The 24636-nt window shown below is 43.4% G+C and overlaps 1 protein-coding gene across 1 annotated transcript in view; it reads right to left on the bottom strand.

The window, feature by feature from the left end:
* Positions 1-7986: 7986 nt before the first annotated feature.
* fasn (fatty acid synthase) overlaps positions 7987-24636 on the bottom strand; it is an 88756-nt gene continuing 72106 nt past the window's right edge. The window contains exons 34-43 of the mRNA XM_078570973.1: positions 23830-23981; positions 22368-22459; positions 21738-21889; positions 19898-20143; positions 17903-18091; positions 16053-16277; positions 14802-15022; positions 14063-14161; positions 12712-12963; positions 7987-9954 (exon numbers count right to left, since the gene is read on the bottom strand). Coding sequence (XP_078427099.1) covers positions 9817-9954; positions 12712-12963; positions 14063-14161; positions 14802-15022; positions 16053-16277; positions 17903-18091; positions 19898-20143; positions 21738-21889; positions 22368-22459; positions 23830-23981 — 1766 coding nt within the window. The 3' untranslated portion in view covers positions 7987-9816. The remainder of the gene's footprint in view (positions 9955-12711; positions 12964-14062; positions 14162-14801; positions 15023-16052; positions 16278-17902; positions 18092-19897; positions 20144-21737; positions 21890-22367; positions 22460-23829; positions 23982-24636) is intronic.

Genomic DNA, 24636 nt, shown 5'->3' with positions numbered 1-24636 from the left:
TGAGGAGAGAGGAAGTGAAGGGGCAGGTGTTGCATCTTCTGCGTGGGCATGGGGAGGTGCCATAGGTGAGGGTTGAGGAGTAGGGGGTGATGGAGGAGTGGACCAAGGTGTCCCGGAGGGAACGATCCCTACGGAATGCCACCAGGGGGGGTGAAGGGAAGATGTGTTTGGTGGTGGCATCATGCTGGAGTTGGCGGAAATGTCGGAGGATGATCCTTTGAATGCGGAGGCTGGTGGGGTGATAAGTGAGGACAAGGGGGACCCTATCATGTTTCTGGGAAGGAGGAGAAGGCGTGAGGGCGGATGCATGGGAGATGTGCCGGACACGGTTGAGGGCCCTGTCAACAACCATGGGTGGAAAACCTCGGTTAAGGAAGAAGGAGGACATGTCAGAGGAACTGTTTTTAAAGGTAGCATCATCAGAACAGATGCGACGGAGGCGAAGGAACTGAGAGAATGGGATGGAGTCCTTACAGGAAGCGGGGTGTGAGGAGCTGTAGTCAAGGTAGCTGTGGGAGTCGGTAGGCTTGTAATGGATATTGGTGGACAGTCTATCACCAGAAATTGAGACAGAGAGATCAAGGAAGGGAAGGGAAGTGTCAGAGATGGACCATGTGAAAATGATGGAGGGGTGGAGATTGGAAGCAAAATTAATAAATTTTTCCAGGCCCCGACGAGAGCATGAAGCAGCACCGAAGTAATCATCGATGTACCGGAGAAAGAGTTGTGGGAGGGGGCCGGAGTAGGACTGGAACAAGGAATGTTCCACATACCCCATAGAGAGACAGGCATAGCTGGGGCCCATGTGGGTACCCATAGCCACACCTTTTATTTGGAGGAAGTGAGAGGAGTTAAAGGAGAAATTGTTCAGTGTGAGAACAAGTTCAGCCAGACGGAGGAGAGTAGTGGTGGATGGGGATTGTTCGGGCCTCTGTTCAAGGAAGAAGCTAAGGGCCCTCAGACCATCCTGGTGGGGGATGGAGGTGTAGAGGGATTGGACGTCCATGGTGAAGAGGAAGCGGTTGGGGCCAGGGAACTGGAAATTGTTGATGTGACGTAAGGTGTCAGAGGAATCACGGATGTAGGTGGGAAGGGACAGGACAAGGGGAGAGAGAAGGGAGTCAAGATAACGAGAAATGAGTTCCGTGGGGCAGGAACAGGCTGACACGATCGGTCTGCCAGGACAGTTCTGTTTGTGGATTTTGGGTAGGAGGTAGAAGCGGGCTGTCCGAGGTTGGGCGACTATCAGGTTGGAAGCTGTGGGAGGAAGATCTCCAGAGGAGATGAGGTCAGTGACAGTCCTGGAAACAATGGCTTGATGTTCAGTGGTGGGGTCATGGTCCAGGGAGAGGTAGGAGGAAGTGTCTGCGAGTTGACGCTCAGCCTCCGTGAGGTAGTTGTTAAGTTAGATTAAGTTAGATGTTAGTTATATTGACAGAATAGTTGCATTAAGTTATATGTTAGTTATATTGACATTACCATGTTCACAAATATGGGAGGACATTAAGTTACCATCAGTGATACATTTTTCATAATTCAAAAACCAGGAAAAGAATTATAAAAGTCCTGTTCTATAGGTGCTGGGGCGCAATTTTGCAAAACAGGCTGCCCCTGATGAAGGGATAAATAGATGTAATTATATATGACCAGTTCCAGGATGTGAATTATGAAATCCATAAACAGGCTGGCCCAATCCTTCATAAATGAAGCTTATGAACTATAACTTGTATTATGATTTTTTGCTATGTAATATGTTTATAGTGGATTTTTGGTAAATAATTAGCAGATATTTTAACTAAATTTTTGGCTGAGTGTTTTCTTCAATTGTTGTCCCCATTTTATCTTCAACATTCATCAATGTGGTAGGATATTTTATATACCCTAACCCATTAAAAAAAAATACACATATAATGATTGTGGAATGCAGTGGTCACTTGTCATCTTATTCCTCATTGGTTAACTGCCATTCTTTATTGAATTAGACCATTTTTCTCCTTTCTAATCGATTTTTTTCTTTGATCAAGTATTTGCCATAAACCCTTTCCCATCGAAATTTCTCTAATCATTGCGTGAGCAGTGAAGAGAAAAGCTTCTGTAGGATACAGTTACCAAGATAATACCACTTCTCTCAATTTGAGTAGCTTTGCTTCAATGTATTATTCAAGTGTAAAAACTATTGTTTTAGCTCGTTTAGCTTGTGAGCCAGCCATCCACGAACTGGAAACATAATAGAAATGCTATGTAAATTTTGGTGTGAAATCTGCTTTATTCAGGGTTTACTGTTGTACATGGGTCAATCATCACTGCACAGCATTTTGGATTGTAAGTGAATACAGCCCACCGGCCATCAAGCTGTTTCATAATAACAATGTTCAAAAAGTCAATGCCATAACAAAGATCATGGATGCAATTCCTAATATTCCCCTCCATATTGACAGCAAGTAAAATAAAAACAATCAAGTAGTTTCAATAATTACAAGTAGAATTCAAATTATTTTTAGTCAGCCAGGTCTAAGCAGGGTGTTAAGGAGATCTGAATGTGGAGATGAGTGAACTGGGGCAGTACAGTGTATATACAAGCCATATAGCAGGCTGTTGATTGTGCCTGGAGATTGTGCAATTGTTTCATGTGGTGGAAAATACAGATTGCCTATCTTGTTTCAATCTGACCTTTAGTTAATTGTACTAACTAAATTTACTCCAGTGCTGGCTAGCTAGCTAAAGAATTAGTTGAGAGAGATTCCTTGTTGACTCTTCCTGACTAAACTTGACTTTGTACCTCAAGGTGGAACTAGCCTCCTCAGACATGCTTGAAGCTTGGCAAAATCCACTCACTTTACTCTAAGGTGAAAGTAGGCCTTGGGCTAAGGCGATGTGAATAGAATGAGAAGCATCAAATTATGTTATGATTTCTTCTAAGATTAATTCCCTGCATTACAAATGCTCCCAGAATGGACTGAAGACAATTCTTGCCACCAGATTGCCTCCTTGCTTTTTTTTTGTAAAAATATACTTTATTCATAAATTATCTTCAATCACATTCAAAACCATTTCAAAAACAACATTACAAGGGTACAATCCAGGTTAAACTTTTACAAAATGTATCACCAGGTGCATCAGTACAAACAATATTACAGTCATTTACAGCCTTTCATTTTGATCTGTACAGCCCAAGGGGCTCTAAACAGTTCCCAGTCTCTCGGTGCGCTGTGGTAGAAAGGTCTTAGACAGCGACCCTTCCCCATTGCGCCTTTGCGGCAGCTGCCCCAAGCTTTAGTGCGTCCCTCAGCACGTAGTCCTGGACTTTGGATTGTGCCAGTCCGCAACAAACGGTCGGGGACAACTCTTTGTGCTGGAAGACCAACAAGTTTCGGGTGGACCAAAGCGCCTCTTTCACCGAGTTGATGATCCTCCAGCTGCAGTTGATGTTTGTCTCGGTGTGTGTCCCTGGGAACAGCCCGTAGAGCACAGAGTCCTGTGTCACAGAACTGCTCGGGATGAACCTCGACAGCAACCACTGCATCTCTCTCCAGACTTTCTTTGCAAAGGCACAATCCACAAGGAGGTGAACAACGGTCTCTTCCCCACCACAGCCACCTCGAGGGCAACGTGCAGAGGGGGTGAGCCTCCTGGCATGTAGGAAGGATCTGACGGGGAGGGCCTTTCTCACCACCAGCCAAGCTACGTCTTGGTGCTTGTTGGAAAGTTCTGGCGATGAGGCATTCTGCCAAATGACTTTGACAGTCTGCTCGGGGAACCATCCCACAGGGTCCACCCTCTCCTTTTCCCTCAGGGCCTCTAGGACGTTACGTGCTGACCACTGCCTGATGGACTTGTGGTCAAAGGTGTTTTTCTGCATAAATTTTTCCACCAGGGACAGGTGGTACGGCACGGTCCAACTACTTGGAGCGTTCCGCGGCAGCGTGGCCAGACCCATCCTTCGCAACACCGGGGACAGGTAGAACCTCAGCACGTAGTGACACTTGGTGTTTGCGTACTGAGGGTCTACGCACCGCTTGATGCAGCCACACACAAAGGTGGCCATCAGTATGAGGGCGATGTTGGGCGCGTTTTTTCCCCCTTTATCTAGAGGCTTGTACATCGCGTCCCTGCGGACACGATCCATTTTCGACCTCCAGATAAAGCGGAAGATGGCTCGAGTGATCGCCATCGCGCAGGAGTCTGGAATGGGCCAGACCTGCGCCACGTACAGCAACAGCGAGAGTACCTCACACCTGATGACCAGGTTCTTTCCCGCAATGGAGAGGGAGCGTCGCTCCCACATGCCCAGTTTCCTTTTCACCATAGCCACTCGCTCCTTCCAGTTTCTAACGCATGCCCCGGTCCCTCCGAACCATATCCCCAGCACCTTCAGGCCGTCAGCCCTGACAGTGAAGGGGACAAAGGATCGGTCAGCCCAGTTCCCAAAGAACATGGCCTCGCTCTTCCCACGATTTACCTTGGCTCCCGAGGCCAGTTCGAACTGGTCGCAGATGTGCATCAGTCTGCGCACCGACAGCGGATCCGAGCAGAAGACGGCGACGTCGTCCATGTACAGGGAGGCTTTTACCTGAGTGCCTCCACTGCCTGGGATCGTCACTCCTCTTATGCCCGGATCCTTCCTGATGGACTCGGCAAAGGGTTCTATGCAACACACGAAAAGGACAGGCGAGAGAGGACAGCCCTGCCTGACTCCAGATTTAATCGGAAAGCTATCTGTTTCCCACCCATTGATTGAGACTGCGCTACTGATGTTAGTGTAGAGCAGTTGGATCCAATTTCGAATTCCCTCCCCAAACCCCATTTTGGAGAGCACATCCCCCATGTAGGTGTGCGATATTCTGTCAAAGGCCTTCTCCTGATCCAAGCTGATGAGGCAGGTATCCACACCCCTGTCCTGTACATAGGCAATCGTATCCCTGAGCAGCGCCAGGCTGTCAGAGATCTTCCTGCCTGGCACAGAGCAGGTCTGGTCAGGGTGAATCACCAATTCCAGAGCGGATTTGACCCGATTGGCGATGACCTTGGACAGAATCTTATAGTCCATATTCAACAGTGAAATGGGTCGCCAATTTCTAATTTCCTCCCTTTCCCCCTTGTGCTTGTAGATGAGGGTGATGATGCCTTTCCTCATGGATTCTGACATACTACCGGCCAGGAGCATACTCTCGTACACTCCTAGCAGGTCCGGGCCGATCAAGTCCCACAGAGCCGAATACAACTCCGCCGGCAAGCCGTCGCTTCCGGGAGTTTTACTCTTCTCGAAGGACTCAAGGGCCTTAGTCAGTTCATCAGGAGTTAGCGGTTTGTCTAGGCTCTCCCGCGTACTGTGGTCTAAGACCTCCGTGATAGAGGACAGGAAGGACTGGGAGGCCGTGCTGTCCGTGGGCTTCACGTCATACAGTCCGGCATAAAAGGATTTGCTGATCCTCAGAATGTCGGACCGTGATGACTTTACTGAGCCGTCTTCTTCCTTCAGGCTGCTGATCACAGAGCGCTCTCTGTGTACCTTTTGGAAGAAGAAACGTGAGCACGTCTCATCCTGCTCCACGGAGCGGACTCTGGAACGGAAGATGATCTTGGAGGCCTCTGAGGCAAAGTGCGAGGCTTGCTGGCCCTTCACCTCTTGGAGCTCCTCCTTGACATCGACCCCCATCGACTGCAGCCGGAGCAGATTCTGCATCTTTTTCTGGAGTCGGGACATTTCCCTCTGTTCCTTTCTAGCTTTCTGGGTGCCTTTGAGGATGAAAAACCTCTTGATGCTTCCCTTGATCGCTTCCCACCAGTGTGTCAGGGACTCAAAGAGGGGTTTCACGGTTCTCCAACCTTTGTAATCCCTCTTGAGCTCCTCAATGTTCTCTGGGGTCAGCAGTTGCACATTTAGCTTCCATGCCCCCCTGCCCACCCTCAGGTCCTTCTCCAAGTGGCAGTCCGCCAGTAGGAGGCAGTGGTCAGAGAAGAACACCGGCTTGACCTCGGTGGATCTGACTGTGAATGCACGGGACACAAACAGGAAGTCTATCCTGGAACGAATGGACCCGTCTGGCCGCGACCAGGTGTATCTACGCTGCGCTCCGTCTGCAGGGTTGCTGAAGACGTCGTGCAGCTTGGCATCCTTAACTGTTTCCATCAGGGATCTGGACGTAGCGTCCAATCTGCTGCCGGCCCTGCCGGATCGTCCAGCCGCATCGATGATGCAGTTGAAGTCCCCGCCCAGAATGACCGGTCTGGAGGTCGCCAGCAGCAGTGGGAGCTGCTGAAAAACCTCCAGCCGCTCAGCCCCTTGTGCCGGGCCATACACGTTAATTAACCGGAGTGGAGCGTTCTTGTACATTACGTCTGCTACGAGGAGTCGCCCGCCCACCACCTCCTTGACCTCGGAGACGGTGAAGTTGCCTCCCCACAGCAGAATACCCAGGCCGGAGGAACGAGAGTCGTTTCCGCCCGACCAGATCGATGGCCCATGGGACCACCATCGTGACCATTGCCTGTAGGAGCTGAGGTGCGGTATCGCACACTCCTGCAGAAACAACAGGTCAGCTTTGACCTTGGCTAGGTAGTCCAAGGTCGCAACACATCGCGTAGTAGATTTAATGCTACGCACATTTATGGATACAATCTTTAAACCCATTTTAAAGCATTTATTCTCCTACCAAACCCACTGTCTCTGAGAGTCCCAGACCTTTAGTCTGCTCCTTCATACCCGTAGTGAGCTCAAATTCCTTCACTTTGGATGGGCTGAGGTAGATCTCCTTGGCCGTGTTCTGCTCCGGTGGCATCTGGAGGTTCACGTAGAGAGCGGGTTTTGAGATGACCTTTGCTGGAGAAGCTTCTCCAAAACTCACCCCCTCTGGGGTGTTGCTGTTCCCGGCTTCCTGGAGCTGGGGTGCGATGATTGCCTCACTGCTCCCAGATTCCAGGGGCTGTGGTGCACTGGCCTCCTCAGGTTGCAGGCAAAGTTGGGGTGCGCTGGTCTCCTTGTTGTCTCCAATTTTCTGGAGCTCGGGTGTCTCGTCCTCCAACGCCCTGGAGCTTTGCCGCCTCTTCTGTCGGTGCCGCTCTGGCACTTCATCATCCGAAGAGTTGCTGCCGTTGTCATCTGTGTCGGATGGGAGACGCCTCTTGCCGCTTCTCTGGGAAACGCCTTTGCTTCTTCTTCGCTCCCTCTTACTTTTCTTGTTCTTCACCGTCCGCCACTCCCCCTGCTGCTTTTCCACTGCTGTCTCCTCCTCCATTGATTCGCTGTCCTGAGGACTGGGAGGTTCAGGGGGTAGTGCTGTTGATTGGCTCTCTGTTGCCTCAATCTCTTTCTCCACCTTGTCTCTCTCTGTGTCCTCCTTTGTCCCGTTGAGCTCCCTGGGGGCCTTGGTGGTTGGAGTGACACGGGACATTTCTTCTGCTTCCCCCTGGTCGGCTTTGGCTGCCTCCTTGCTGCCCCAATGATATAATGCACTTGGGCAGGCAGATTTTCATTATTTATTTATTTTTGACAAACTTCTCTCTGGGACAAGATTTCTTTGATGGACTAGTTGTATAAAATCAGAAACAAGCTATGAAGAATAGTTACAATTTAATATGAGAAGCATTTCTTCCCTTCGCTGCCATGAGTTTTAGTCTATTTTTTAAGCTTCTGTGTCCTGTGACAACCTTCAGATATTTTCACCTGCTGTTATTCTTAACAATATTGATTGTAACTTTGCCAAACTTGGGCAGTGATAAAAGATGCCATTGTTAATACAAGGATGAAATGGTTGAAAAGCTCTACTACAATATACTCTCAGTCAAATCTCCAGGGAATTTCACTAGGTCTTGTTTGACTGTGTCACAATAAATGTTCAGGGTTATGCTACAATGCATTAAGAGGGTATTGCAACTCATACAAGTGCAATTCAGAAAACAGTCCCAAAATGTTAAATCTCATCGAAGGAAGCAACTTTGAAACACTGGATAAAACTGGTAACAAATCGGAATCAGAGATAACCACAGTTTAAACTGAAAGTGATTTCAAGTTTTATTTGATATTTGATGCTACAGATTGCAATGCCTTGGATAGAATAATACATGTTATAACTACAATTTGTCTTGCATGATCATAATCTACAGTAGTCAGGATAGCTGGGACAGAGGAGCAGATAGCAATTAAGCTTTATAGTTAGTCAAATTTAATTACATCCTCTTGAGAAATAGCAGATTTAATGGCACAAGTACTGCATTGTCAAAAAATTGACAAGCTACTTAATCCTTTCAAATATATAATTAACTGAAATTGCTCCTAAAAAGTCATAATCTTTAATCATTGCTCTGTTCTACAAAATGAATTTTAAACCAGATATTGCATTTTTATTAAAACATAAAATGTAAGCCATACGGCCCAGAATAGCTGTTTTATAAAACCAAGGAAAATATCCTAAGTCAGAAAATACATGAAATAAATTCAATGACGTTTGTTTGCTAATGATACTTCAAACAGCAGGATCGGCCCACTTCCATGAATTTGTGAAAACCCCTCCCATGTAAAATTATTTGGCGCATTGTCAAAAAAAATTATATAGTACCTCTTTGTTCAATATTTTCGGATTGAACATTTCATCAGTTTAATGGAGTTCTACAGGACGATAATGGTGACACACGCAATGCACACACTGGTGCTTTGCTGAATTACCCCAGCTTTTACGAAATGCAGAATTATTAATTGACCATGTAAAATGTTCCTATCATCAGGTCCCTTGTTTTGAATTAGAGATCCCCTTGTGTGATTTGGTTTTGATGAAGGTGGTTCAGTTGAATCTGCAAAGTATCCAGCGAGTGCACCAGAAATGTCTGTTAATTATCTGACCACTTGTTGCGGCAGGAGGGGCAAAAAATAATTGACATCCATCAAAAAAAAGGGGGGAAAAACATTTTCTGCTATCTCCTTGTAAATCAGCCAGGGTTTCTCTTCTGCGCACGTAGTATTTTACAATTTTGTCTAGGTACCATCAGTTGCTTTAGTAAAATATTTAGGGCTGCATTCAGTGTTCCCTACTTCCTCCGCCCCAAAATTCGCCTTACGTCTACAGGGCCAGCAGAGTCGGAAAGATGGGATTTGTTACAACTGTCATTTGCTGACAGGCACTGCCATTGGAAGAGCCGGAGGATAAAGGTGTCAGCTTCTCATTCAACACAATGGACAGGCTCATCATGGCCATTGTTCTTATCAGCAGCTTCATTCAATCTGGAGAGGTGAATCGAAATGGTGAGAGACTCCTGGATTCCTGGGACTCGAATTCAGTATCTTCTGATTCAGAGCCAGGCACTTATCATCTGACTGTTCCATGTGTAACAGCGATTTTTTTTTTTTTTAACCCTTTTCGCAATACCAGACTTCATACTAAAAATAACAGAACTGACCTTTATTTTATTCAACACACAAAAACACAAATAGTTTACAGTTTGGGAGAAAAATTATAAACATAACTTTTGTGGAAAAAAAATACAGAGGAATGGATCATGCTATTGGTAGGTTCCACATACATCGTTGTTTTACTAGCTATTCAACTGGGCAAATTAAAAACTGCGGCATCATCAATTTCTATTTCCTCATAGACAATGAATGTCTCAGAAATAGATCAGTCAGTTTTTTTTTGTTTGCCCATTTTGGTCCAGCTATGTACCAGTTTCTCCATTAAGCACTATATTTACTGCCTTGAACTACAACTAAGCCACACGAAATTAGTTTTTGCAACAACATCATTGTGCGAAAAGACTCGACAGCTGTACAATCTATTGCACGCGCCAGGAACGATGGCTGATTGGACAACATATAAATCTTCTGGTTCAGCCCTCCCTAGCAGCAACTCGTGGCTCCGCCAAAGTGTTGTGGATGATGCTGACAACAGAATCCACTGATGCCCCCTTTAAGAATGTCCAATGATCTCCTTCAATCACATGAATTAAGACCATCCCATCGCAAACCTGGAGGTGGAAGAGTGAGATGGAAATAAAGATGAAATTCGTCACATTTTCTTTAGAAAAATATCGTAGTGATTATTGTAACCTAACTTGCCTGTCAGAAAACTGAGTTTCACTACCCCTCGACCAACAGTGCATACAATTTTCATCAGTTTCCCAATGGGCAGGTAGAGTAGGTAATTGAAAAGCAAAAGACTTGCATTTATATAGCATCCTTCGGTTCAGGATGTCCCATGGTGTTTTGCAGCCAATTGAGTACTTTTGAAGTGTATATACCATTGTAAGATAGGAAACCTGGCAGCCAATTTGCAGACAGGCTCCCTCAAACAGGAATGCGATAAATTCATTCTGCGAATGTTGGACGGGATGCCAGGGATAACTCCCCAGCTTTTCTCCAATTTAATACCATGGGATCTTTTACATCCACCCGAGAGAGGGTAAATGGGGTCAAGGTTTAATGTCTCACCTGAAAGACAGCATCTCTAACATTGCTACACTCTGTCAGTACTGCACTAGAGTGCCAACCTCGGTTTTTGGGTTCAAGTCCTGCAACAGGGCTTGAAACGACAACCTTCTGGCTTGGAGGCAAAAAAGTGTTACTAACTAAGCTACGGCTAACCCACAAAAACATGATTAAAGAGTTGCACTCTGTATCTCTGGCTATTTTATCATAAACTGGAGCTGAGGGCTGAAACTTGGACATTTTGCATTCCTAGAACATTAGATTTAGGTGAACATTAAGTTTTTCATTTTGTAACGCTTCTGACCTAACAGTAATTCTAACGATACAATACACATCTCGCTTGTCTTGAGTACCTGTTGACAAATATTGTCACAAGGTCCTTCTTTCATGTCTCTACAGTTCTAAGACAAGGGGCAAATTTTTCCCCTGTCGAGGGGGGGGGTGCGGTGTGAAGTTCAAGAGCAGGCACATGGAGGCGCCCCTCCGATCAGCGCCCCCAATTGCGGGCGTGCCACCATTTTACCTGGGCGGGCCAATTAATGACGTCCTGTGTGGGCGGGGGGGGGGGGTATTCCCTGAGCTGAGTGCGCGCACTTTCGCTTTCTCATCTGAAAAAATCATCCCGCCTGTGGATGAGGTTTCATGCTTTTTCTAATGCCCGCCAGGGCTCCTGGCCTGCTCGCCAACCTTAAGGTTGGACGGGAAGGTCCATTAATTACTTCAATGACTCTGTCAATGGCCTCAATTGGCCATTGACAGGTCAGTGGGTGCACAGCTGATTCTGCTGAGCCCCCGCCTACCGGAAAATTGAAATGAGGCGGGGTGATGTCGGGAGTTCCGCCCCATGTCATCCCGCGTCATTTTACACGTTGGCAAGCTGGCCCCACCCCCTGCGCGGAAAATCCTGGCCAAGGGCTTCACTCTGACAAAAGAATAAGTTAATCTTATAATGACCCAAGTGTTTACTCATAAGGCAGGAGTTTTAATTTACATTTACAAAGTAAATTTACACAAGGGGCCATCAGCTCAATACTTCTACAGAGCTCTGACCAAAAATCACCCTCTGGAATATAGATATAGAGGATCACCTGTAAAGAGATTTACTGCAAAGGACTTTCAAATCTTGCATTCAGAATCAGATGAAAGTGGCTGATATCAGCATTTAGACTTTCAGAAACCAGGTATGTTTGGAATAATGCATTCTTAAAAGGCTTATGTAGAGAACAAGATAGTGCATTGGACTACCTTCACTGTCCTTTCTCCTCAAGTGAGGAGATAAAGTAAAAAAACAACTTAGTTCTGGCTTTTAGTGGATTTGAGATCCCAACCCACAATATAATGTGGCAGTGAGAAAGCCCTCTGGCTGGTTGGTGTAGGGAAGGACAAACTGAAAGAGCCCGCTGGATCGACACCTCATCCACCACCTTAAACATTCACTCCCTCCACCACTGATGCACAGTGGCAGTGTGTGCCATCTACAAGGTGCACTGCAGGAACTCACAACAAGGCTCCTTCGACAGCACCTTTCCAACCCACCACCTCTACCGCCTAGAAGGACAAGGGCAGCAGGTGCATGGGTACATCACCACCTGCAAATTCCCCTCCAAGTCACACTCATTCTTGGCTTGAAAATATATCACCATTCCTTCATCCTTGATGGGTCAAAATCCTGGAACTCCCTCTCTTAACAGTATTGTGGAAATATCTTCGCCATGCAGACTGCAGCAGGTCAAGCAGAAAGGTCACCACCACCTTCTCAAGGTCACTTAAGGGTGGGCCATAAATATTGGCCTTGCTAATGATGCCACATCATGTGAATGAATTAAAAATATAAATCAGGAGGCTGTATGGGAAAGGGAATGGCAAGCATTCCATAAATGATAACACAGTGTGTATGTGCATATTCAGTGGAAAAGCCATGCATTCAGAGGAATAACCAAGCTAATGCGTAAGGGACCTTTATTTTGTATTCCTCACTTGTACCAACAAGACAAATACAAGAAAAGCATCTGAAAGCAGAAGCTGATGTGAGAATTAAAAAAAAATTCTTTCACAGGATGTGGGTGTTGTTGGCAAGGCCAGCATTTGTGGCCCATCCCTAGCTGCCCTCGAGGTGATGGTGGTGAGCTGCCTTCTTGAATTGCTGGAGTCCATGAGGTGTATGTACACCCACAGTGCTGTCAGAGAGGGAGTTCCAGGATTTTGATCCAAGAACCTAAGCAGGTTTACAAACCAATAAAAAGAACAATTCAACCAACATGAGGAATAAAAATGATATCCAACAAACAACAGCTCACCTCAGAGAGCTGGTAATCTCCACCCATACCCTCTTGAAGTTCATGGGTGGTCTTAGCTCGCAGCAGTGTGATGTTTCCACCAAATTTAGAAGCAGGGATATACTCGTCTGCTGCTTTAAGTTTATAATAGAAAGCTGTAGCTGCAAAACTAAGTGTTTTACGGTTGATGCTTTTATGGTTTGTGGTGATCATATCAACAACTGCATTGACTCTTGCTTGCAAGTTCTCCAGTGGTAGCAACTTCTCAAAGAGCTGCAGAAAGAAACAGATCGGAAATGATTAGTTTTGAACTAAGAGCATCAGGCTGTTGCACAGAAATCCCCATGTAGGAATGAATATGGTCACTCAAAATATTTTTACATTTCAGTAAATTTACCAAGATTACAACTGATGTGTTTATTCGGAGCACACTAAAAGCTAAGAAATTAAAGAAACAGTCACCAACAAAATTTTACTTCCTAGTCACAAATGTGTTCAGGGATGTTTAGAAAAGGGAAGGTTTATTTATGTTGTGGTTATGTTGCAGTTCAGAGACTGTATAACATTTTCCACTCGAGTTGCAGAGCCCAATTTAACTGATGTGTTCAGTGCAAATGGATTCAGTTTTAATAAGGTAAAATTTTCATATTTTAGCTTCATTTAGTTTGTAATGATCTCATTTCAACAATGCTGAACATTCCTTCCCGTTGCACCTTCAAGAGCCCCTGCTACTACGGACAAAATATATATTTGTCAGTCTTTAAAGCTATCTCCTTATCCATCAAGCTGAGGGAATACATTTCCATGGGGTTTTTTCTGCTCACACATTGCAACTTCAGCTGAAGAACCATGGAAATCTCAGAAGAAAACAGTTCATATGCCATTTTCCTGGGGTTTCCATTGTTCTCCCACCCAAATAAAGGCAGAGGAGCAGGAGTCACCCGCCAACGATTTACCCCTTAAATATTGGTAATGTGGTGACAGAGTTCATTGCAGCAGCAACAAATGGCACTCAGTATATGTAGATTTAACCTGTTATGCCTTAAGTTACCATCAAAGCAGCAGCTAAACAGTAATCATGCTATTGAGGGAAGGAAAATCACTGTGCATCATACTCAGGTCGAAATCATGCCTCTCATTGCTAGCAGGGAGCTAATTTAATGGAGACTGAGGGTGGGACGTCACCCTTCACCCACAATTGTCTGGGGATACCAGGGGAAGTATACACTGACATCAAAATAAATTGTGTAGATGTTGGAATAGACGTGACAACATTTCAGTTTGTCTCTCACAGACCGACTCCTTGTGATTCATCCACCTTGTTTTCCCAGTGATTCCCGCCCCCCACCCCTGAAATACGCCCAGCCTCTACCTTGTTATGTTCTGTGTTTGCGAACTGCCCAACAAATGCACACATTGCTTTGGTTTCTGCTTCAGCATCATTTCCAGTCGTCAGTTTTGCTTTGTAACTCTAGAAGTCAAGGGAGAGAGAAGAATATCAGTGCTGATCTCAGCAAAATAAACAAGGTTAAAAGAGTTTTAAAAAATTTTTGTGGCAGGTCAAAGATAAAGGACAGTCACTGATTAACGAAGCAACTTTTGATCATGGCCACACAGCTCTTTTTACATAATAAAGTGGTTTAATCCTTCTTAATGTTTTCCATAATGACAGCATTTAAAGCAGTCAGACTTAAGAATAATGCAAAGGGCAGAATCAGACCATTATACACTCCTGTCATGTGGTCTCTTCACTTCAAAGCCCAAATGGCCAACGAGAAACAAAGTACAATTGAAGTCAATGGACAAGGAAGTCAGGCAGTGTGCGTAACAGGAATGCAATAGGGAAAAGGAACTGAGATACACTGCAGATTAAAAAGTAAAGCACTGCAAATGCAGAGCAAGTCAATCAGCTTCTAAAGGGAAGACACTTCAGGCCTGTACCCTTCATTACAACTGAAAACTGTTAGGCGAACAAGCACTTTAGTAGGGTGGGATAAACAAATGAAAAGGGGGAGGGAAAAGAATAGTTCCACCAGCCAGGTGACCTGCCCTCTGTTTAACAGAAAGCAATGAGCGGATAGAGAAAAGGTGCACTGTAGACAGCATAATACCTGGGTGTATGAAGCCACATATGAGTGAGAGCCATCGAGTAAGATCAGGCAGTCCACAGGATGAGGCATGTTAGCCTGTGCTTGCAGCTGTGTGCAAATTTCAAACGCTACACACGCCCCAAAAGAGTAACCAGCAATTCTGTAGGGCCCCTCAGGCTGGACCTGTTTAATACAGCCAAGGTAATAGGAAGCCAAGTTTGGGATGCTGTCCAGTGGGGCAGCTGCACAAAAAATAGACAAAGTTAGTGTAATGTAATAATCTACAGTACTCAATCACAGTCTTTTTCACATTTACATTGCCAAAGTGCACAACCCTCTGTGGTCCCTCTGTGCAACAGAGAGGGCAGGGGAATTTGACAGGAGCACTGGATTTCCTATTGACGCCCTTCTAAACAGCAAACCATGTTCTTTTTTATTCATTCATGGGATGCAGGTATCACTAGCAAAACCAGCATTTATTGGCCATCCCTAATTGCCCCCCGAAAAGGTGGTGGTGAGCCATCTTCTTGAAGAGCTGCAGTCCATGTGGTGTAGGTGCACCCACAGTGCTGCTGGGGAGAGTGTTTCAAGATTTTGACCCAGCAACAGTGAAGCAACGGTGATACAGTTTCAAGTCGGAAATATTGTGCGACTTGGCAGGAACTTGCAGGTGATGGTGTTCCCGTGAGCCTGCTGCCCTTGTTCTTTTGTGGGGGGGGGGAGGCGGTAGTTAGGGCAAGGGAAACACATCATATACACCATAGCAGTCCTGGCTGCAGAGGAAAACCTGTTTGTCTCCGGTATCTAGCACTGCAAGGGCCATTTACGCGAAACTCTGTTAACACCAATTTTTCTTTAAATTCAAAACTTGACTGGGCTGCTTGGTAATTGCTGGCACAGCAACACTAAGATCGACCTGCCGGAGTATTTCAGCATCCTCTGCAGCCAAATTCCCCAGTCGAGGCTTGAACCTGCAAACATTTGCCCCGATTTTAGTAAAGCAAAAAATCTAGGCCCATGATTACTTTTGTTGAGTTGGTCTGAACCCCATTTTCAAATGCCAATATTTGGACTTTTTGGGTTTTTTTTCAAATTAGCATAGATCATGCAGTATTTCACAACAAAGTAATATATCTGCAACTATAGCTGCAGAAAATCTAGCTGGCATCTGAACATTTTTGAGTGAGCTGTATTCAGTTAGATGGTTCCTAAGAATTCCCCAAGATGATTGTGATGGAACACGTTTAGACAATGGGTAGCCCTGTCCTGTACCTTGTGTGCACTGTAGACCGTAGCAGGGAATGCTGACTTTGGATGCAAGTGCCTTGAAGGCCTCAACCGATCCCTCAATTGGGTGGACAAAGAAGAGAGGTCGTTCATTGCTCTCTATGTTATTCAGCTGGGCAATGGTTGATCCCTCAGGATTGACAAGTAGAACATTAAGGTCCAGATCTTTCAGCTGAGAGTCTATCGGCGACAGAGGTGCGGGCTTGGATTCTGTACGAAAGATACAAGAGTGTATTAATTAACCAGAGCAAGGGGCAAGCATTTGCATAGCTTCTTAATGGCTAACGGTACTGTAATTTTCTGAAAGATAAACCTGTAAGGTTAGAAGTTAACAATATTTACAATAGCAATGGTCAGTGAATATTTTAATAAAACTGTGGGAATACATTTCTCAAAGAAAGGTAGAGCCCTTTTATATGATGCTAAAACATTAGTCATAGCATGTTACTTTAGTATCCAAGTATCAAGGAATATTTCATTCATGGACACATCCCCTTACTTTTGTCAAATTATGATTTCATATTAGATGTACGCTAATCCTCCATTTAAAAAAAAGAACGCCTTGCGTGGATTGATCTATTTATTGTCCTTCACCCTTGTCTTCAAGGAAAGTGCGCTATGCAGGGAAGGGATGATGAAAGCACACAGGAAAAAGAGTCATTAGTTTTTCACAGTGCATCACAGACGCTGAGGCAGTCCCTATCTCAGGTTTGTGCCACACTTTTCATGGGCCTCCAAGAAATATATACAAAAGAAGGGAGCATGCTCAGCTTTCCTTCCAGGCCAGTGAAGAATGAAATCAGGAAGCATTCTTTCCACACAAAAGGGTAGTGGAATTCTGGATCACTCTTGCACAAAAAGTTGTGGATGCTGGGCAAATTAAAATTTTGAAGACTGAGATCAACAGATTTTTGTTGTCAGATATAACTATCAAGAGTTATGGAGAAAGGGCAGATAAATGGGAGTTGAGGTACAGATCAGCCATGATCTAATAGAATAGCAGAACAGACTCAAAGCCTACTCCGGTTCCTGCGCTCCCCCTTGCTCATTGTCTGTAAAGTGCTTTGGGATCCCCCAAGGTCCTGAAAAACACTACATAAATGAAAGTTTACTTTTCTTTGTACTTAGTTGTGAGTATATCTGCTGGTATTTGTAGCCAAGTACAAAGTAGCTGAGAGACTGCATTGACTCAGTCAGCAACCTTCTTCCATTCAGCTGGCAACTGTGCTTTTCCTGAAGGATGCCCTTCAATTTTAACCCTGCTTTGGTGCCATTCCTGAAACAGAATCTCTGACTTATCAGTCAAGGTTAAATATTACCTATTGCTATCCCATCACCAACGATTAATTTGCCAGCACAACTTCCCCTTTTATAGCAATCTGCTGTCCATTAAGAGTAGCTGTGTTGCCTAACTTTGCATTTCCCAGCCAAGTGTGTTACTGGCCAAGTCTTTCCTGTGCCTGTAGAACTATTCAAAATTAAGGGTTGGGCATTATATAGAAAATTTTGGCAACACCACACTGCCGGCACAGAAATATCTATACCACAGGTGTGCGTGTTAGTTATATTGCTAGGATACACAGGTGAGAGGCATTGTTTAAGTAAGTACTTTGAGCACATATAAATAGGGGACGGCTGGGATACCGAGGGGTGGAAAAGAGAGCTATGAGACTGAACAAAGTCAATAAACTCTATCAACAAAGAAATGCTCTGTGTCTTAGTTTCTGATTCACCAACCAGCTCGGATCCTGTTAAGAGCGTGTTGTCACAGTTTTGCCAGATCAGCAAAATCAAAGTTGGCGAATAGGATATTTCAATATTTTATAAATTCCTACCTCCAGTACTGCCAGATTTATTCACAAGTTCACGTAATTTATTGATGGTGAGTTGCCGAATTTCTCTCATTGTCATGACAATTTCATAATCTCTCTCCAGTGTCTGTCGTACTTCCACTGCCATCAGTGAATCCAGTCCAAGGTCAGCAAGTGTTGTGTCTGGGTTCAAACCATTGATGTCACGTGCACCTTAGGAGAGAGGAAAAACACAACCTTAGACCAAGCCAAAGAATACACAACCTCTGCCAATTCATTTTTATTCCTTTTCATCGCCTGGTGGGAGATGTACAAATATAATTTCGCGTTAATAGTAAATTCCTGGTCCCCTGATTAGGAATTTCAAGGCACTTTCACTTTATTCTGTTCCCAATGATGACTGCCATGTGTTTCTAAAAATCAAACTGCCCAGATAACACACACACAATACGTTATGGTGCGTGGACTCACCAGCCATGTCACACACCACTGATGAGCTCATGCATGGTGTTTGTTGACTGTAGTTATGAGTAATATAATACAACACTCATGCATGAATAGAATGCCTCATTATAAATCTGTTTATCTATAGCATTTACATTTAAATATTCCTGTCAGATTTACCTGATGTCACAATGGGTTTATCCAACAAGTACAGATCAAGGTAGTCCCAGAATCAATTCCCCAGTATGGTACTGAGTTAGTTGATCTAAGCTAGAACAGTGTTGAACAGGGACACTACAGCTGGTCTCAGCATCACTGTAAGGGTTTATACAGGAGTAAAGCCTTTAGGCCACAAATGTGCCCAGAGAACTTGATTTGAACAAGGAGTAAACGGGGGGGCTGGAGTGTGTAAATTTCAACTTCAGCTGGGCACAAGATGGGAGGCAGTGGATTGGCTGAAGGTCACAGATCTGGCCTGATTTTCCCTAAAGGAAATGGAAAGGAAAATTGGGCAGGGTATATAGCAGGCAGTCAGTTACCACCCATTTTGTGCCCAGGTCAAAGTTGAATTTTACCCCAATGTCTTTTGAGGTGAGAGGATGGGAGAACTTGGCAAGAACACAAAAATTGTTGCTTATTGAAACAAATTTGATCAATCTTGATGCAAAGCCATTACAATGTTTCGTGCATTTAACTTATCATAGTTTTAATTTTAAAATGCCCAAAAAGCAAATACAAGAAAATGTTACACATCTTTTAAATTTAGAATTTCTGAAACATTGAGGTTGTAAATTAAATCAAGATGGCATGAAATCATGTTATCTCTTGCTGCGATATAAAACAGCTGACTGCTCTTTCTTGTTGTGACTTTGATTTTTAAAAAACTCATTCATGGCCCACATCCCTAATTGCCCTTGAAGGGAGTGTTTGCTAAGCCATTTCAGAAGGCAGTTAAGAGTCAACCACATTGCTGTGGATCTGGAGTCACATGTAGGCCAAACCAAGTAAGAATAGCAAATTTCCTCTCTAAAGGGCATTAGTGAACCAGATGGGTTTTTACAACAATCGATGATAGTTTCATGGTTACCATTCCTAAGGCTAGCTTTTTGTTTTGAATATTCCAGATTTATTCACTGGATCCACCAACTGCCATGGTGGGATTTGAACCCATGTCCCCAGAGCATTAGCCTGGGCCTCTAGATTATTAGTCCAGCGACCTTACCATTACACCACCTTCTCAGATAGCAGGAATGTTTTTGTTGTATTATTTACAAACAATGAGTTTTACAGGTACCACTCTAATCCTCAACTTTAGAAACCATTATAATCAGCTGTTTTGTTGTGTAAGCAAACCAGAGATAGGGCATAGATAGTCACACAGTTTTGCAAAGCAATGGAACCACATTAACTTATGTGGTGTTAAAATCACCTCTTAATATTGAATCAATAGCAACAGGTCCCACATTATTGTACAAAATCTAAAATCATCAATGTTCACTGACATAGGGCTGAGCAATAATGGATGATCATCCATGCAAAACATTCTACAACATGACTTATATCAATAATGCTTACCAAGTATGTGGGCAACAGCCTCAATGAGATCCCGCTGGCCACTGCCATCAGCCTTTTTAACTACTGCCTTCTGTGCAAGGACAAAGCTGCACATAACTGAATGAGACTGATTCAGGAACTGGTCCAAAACCTCTAAGCAGGAGCTGATCTTCTGAGGCAAAGTTCCACCGATTACAGTGTCATTATCACCCATGGTTTCCAAGATAATGCCCACATCTCCAATGGCACCCCACTGTATGGCTAGGCCTAAGACAAAGATCAAAGGTATTCTTTGTAAGTTCGAGGAAAAGCTCAAATATTCTTAGATATTTTCACAACCTTTTGTTCTTTTCTGATTTTCAATTGTCTCGCTGAGGTGACTTCTAGAAAGGAACTACCAATTTTTACGACTTAAATTGGCTTCCAGTTGCATGCCCAAAATTCTCTGTAGCTGATTATTTATCTTCCTTCCTGACATCTTTTCTTCGAGTTCTAATGTTAATCCCAGAAAAGTTAGCATCTCAATTTACAAACGCTGGTGCACATGCTGTGTATTTCCAGCATTTTCTGTTGGTTACAGAAAAGGGTGCATTTGCTGCTGATTTATTCACTCAAGCGATGATTTCTGGCATGTTCCTATAGAAGCAAAGAGGGCTGCTGTATTGTCATATCGAAGAATGGGTAATGGATTGAGGGAATATCCTTTCCCTCCAATATAGAGGAAGATGAGATAAGGTTGACTGCATTACACAGAAGAGAAGACTCAAGTGATGAAATGTCTTCTGATGCGTCTTGCAGCAGTCATGGAGGAGTCTCCAGTTTATTTTATGATGTTCTCCTTCATTTCATTCTGCCTTCTGCTCAATTTTCTTACTATTGCCCCAGTTACATATTGCTACTCCAACAGAAACAGTGAGGAAATTCAATCCCAAAGCTTCCCTTGGCATGTGGAAACTAAATAGCAAGTGAATTATGATACTATGGCTTGACAATAATCACATGGTTACATATTAAATTGGTTGATATTCTGCTTTCTGTTAGCGACTTTTAAGGTTTTATAGAAAACTGCCATTTTCAAATAACAAATAATAACTAAAAAATACATAAATTTAATAAAAAGTTTAATGGAAAAAAAGAGCCAGAACAATTTTTTTTTGCTGGGGGGGGTTGTAGGTGGACTTGGCGGTGGGGAGCAACTGTCTACATCTCCTAAACTAATAGAATTTAAGGATTGAGGAAGGAATAGTGGAATTCCAGAGAAGGAAGGTGAATTAGAGTCAAGGGTGCAGAAAGAGAAATAGAGGGAAAGAAAGATTGGATTAAGGGAGAAAGAGGAAAAAAGCTTCTAAAATTTCAAATTTAAAAAAACATTAACGATTTGCTACCTGTAAGAATGCAACACCACTGTTTAAATTGTTCCCTTTCTGGGCTGGGGAGATTGACTGGCAGTGCAGGAACATAAATCTTATTATAATATACTTTGGTTGTTAAATACCAGCCCTAACTTACATCGTGAGTTTTAGTAGGCAATTAATGTGGAAATGCAGCAACTTCATCCAACTCATGGGGAGGCGGAGGATGAGCTACTTAATTAGTGAGTCTAATGGCTAATCGCCCAGCGGCTTGTGGTAATTCACAACTCATTCCTCACCACAAATTTAGGAATGACGCACATTAATGATGGTGAGCGCCATTAAACTTGGTGTTATTTTGGCTGCAAATTCCAGACCAATACATTTACTTTTTTCATACATCATGCACAGCATTAATTTTAAACCAACTAACTTCCAATATCTTTCAGAGTCAGGAAAATTTCCAAAGGAAAACGTTGGACTAATTTGCTTCGGTTGCATGCACTTACCTGCCAGGCCGTCACGGCATCTCTGCTCACAGATACGTTCCATGGCAGAATTGGCAAAACCATAGTTACTCTGGCCAGCAACACCATAGCCACAGCTCACAGATGAGAAGACAACAAAATAATCCAGCGCTGTGCATTTCTCCCTACTGACCCTAAAAGAAGAAAATTGTAACAAAGTCTTACTGACTGCATTAAACTAGCATGAAAATCAGATTTAGTGAAGTTAAAACAGGCACTAAAATGTGTACAAATGCTAATCAGGCTCATTGTACATTTAAATCACACAGTAATATCTCCAAGAAGGATAATTGATTAGGATGGATGATACTGCATGTACTGGCATAGTTTGAATTTTCTTAAATTTTCAAATTCGTCGATATGTAACACTACAGAACACAGCCGCCATCGTCTCTTTTCCACTTAAAGTTTGAGTATTCCATTTTTTGTTATCACAAAACATTAACTAAAAGAAGTTACTCTTTGTGAAGGATGGCTCGTGACAAATTCTGTTGACTATGAAGGCCAAGGAATGTGAGACTAGCTACCCCATGAACAGATTTTCTTTCCCAAAAAAAAATATCTGCTATAATCATTTGAACTCATTTCCAAATATCTTCACTGTTTACTTGCCTGTCCAGGTGAATTGTGCCATTGTACTTGGGCTGATTAACATCCTTGAAGAGGTCAGGAGTCAGGTTCTCCAACATGCCATCTCTTAAAACCTGTAGGAAAAAAAAAGCTAAATGAGATTCCTGCAAATTTCCAGGCATGGGATGACAGGGCAGTGTGCTAACATGTGCACAATCTAGTCACCATCAGAACTTAACCAATTTGCCTAAATTCAAATGGAAGTAGTGGAATTTCATGGAGCAGGATTCACTTCAGATCCCCAAGTAGGACCTGTATCCACGTCAAATGGCCACATTTCATACTGGTACAGTAGTTAGATTTTAATTTTCTAAATTTAGTTTATTGCATTAGGGAAAGTTGCCTCAGTGATGTTTAGCATTACCCACGAAAGAGATTTTTAAAAATTAATTATTGTGACGTGGGCATTGTTAGAAAAGGTTGGCATTTATCTTTTATCCTTAACTGCCCTGAAAAGGTGGTGGTCAGGCACCTTCTCGAATACAACTTGAATAGACTGCTAGGCCATTTCTGAGGCAGTTAGGAGACAGCCACATTGCTGTGGGTTTGGAGTCACATACAGGCTAGAGCAAGTAAAGACGACAGATTTATTTTCCTTAAGGAAATCAGCAAACCAGATGGAGTTTTTACAACAAACCTTTTATTCCAAATTTAGTTAATTCATTGAATTTAAATTCCCAATCTGGCCTGGTGGGATTTGAACTTGTGTCTCTGGATTACTAGTCCAGTACATAATCACTCTACCACTGTATCGCTGAATAGTTAGTAAATAGCTATCTCAAATCATGGATTGAGATATAAGTAGCTAACTTTTGATAAATGGAAAAGTTTATAAAGTGCTTTTGAAAACATTTTGTGGGGTGGAAAGACAATACAGAACTGGGTTTCATTTCCTATCTTATTTCTTGCACCATAGATAAATCCAGGTGAAATTGGAAACCACACAGGGCGCACCTTCACATGATCACATCCATATGCTCACTTTGGACGGCCATCGTGGTGCTAATATTCCCACCCCTGGTAGCAGAGTGTGGAAAATATTACTACTCACTATTCACTTTAGTAACTCAAAACATGAAAAAGGCAACACAAGCATCATTTGTTGCCAAATAAGTGTTAAGACGTGTTGTGTCCAAGGGAGTTAATTCCTGGAAGTAGGTCTTACCAATGTAATCCTGGACGCAACAATTATTAATAGTATGTTAATGAGATTGTTAGGATACACAGGTGAAGGGCATTGTTTAATTAAGTACTTTGAGCACATATAAATAGGGAACGGCTGGGACAATGGGTGAGAGGAGAGCTATGAGCCTGAACAAAGTCAGTAAACTCTCTCAGTAACGAAAAGCTGTGTGTCTTGATTTTGACTTCACCAACCAGTTTGGATTCTATTAATAACATTAACCTGTTTTAATATCAGCACAAAGCTGTACTCTTAACTCACCATAGCAAGGTGGAAGATGCCACCAACAGGGCCAAGACCAGTGGCCTCTGCAATGAGATGCTGCGTACCCTCTAAAGAGCAAACATCACTGGTGGAAATGAGGATTTTTATGCCCATTTCCCTCCACTCACGTACCCGCTTAGCCTGGTACCCTGTAACAGAGCAGAAATTATCATCAAGTCACAAATCAATCCGTCCACGGCAGTGCAGCCAATAAATAAATCCATTGAACAACTGCTAATAATTTGCTCTACTGTCAAGTCTGCACTATTTCCTCAAAGGTCTTGAGTGATAAGGCAAAAGTGAGTCTAAAGTTTTCACGTAGATGAATACATGGATGGGCTACCAAATTCCATTAATGCCAAATTCTGTGTCTCCACTGGGTGAAAGGCCTTTACAATTATAATATAGGACAAGTAGTCAACACATTGTAAAGCATGATGCATGTCATTAATCTAAAGTGTTCAGTATCACACATCATGGCAATTGTTTGCGTTCTTTAGTTCTAAAAATCAGCTCACAATGGAGATTTTATTCCACCTGATAGAAAACTGAAGCCAGACTTATAATTCCTGTAACACTACAATAATTTTACACTGGTCAAAACAAAGAAAGATTTTTTCAAGAATGCAACTTGAAGGATTTTGCCGTACTAGATTCAACAATCGAGTTGTTTTTAGCCAATGGGCAGTGCTAGAAAATGTTACAAGAAGGATCCCATCAGTTAAAGGGCAGGCACAGAGAGACACACACACACTTCATGTCACTGTGACTTGTTAAGTAGGCAAAGCACCTTTATTATGCACA

This window comes from Cetorhinus maximus, chromosome 24 (assembly GCF_964194155.1).
Source record: "Cetorhinus maximus chromosome 24, sCetMax3.hap1.1, whole genome shotgun sequence".
Taxonomy (NCBI): domain Eukaryota; kingdom Metazoa; phylum Chordata; class Chondrichthyes; order Lamniformes; family Cetorhinidae; genus Cetorhinus; species Cetorhinus maximus.
Note: the sequence above shows the minus strand (reverse complement) of the source record. Positions and strands in the feature narration are given on the sequence as shown.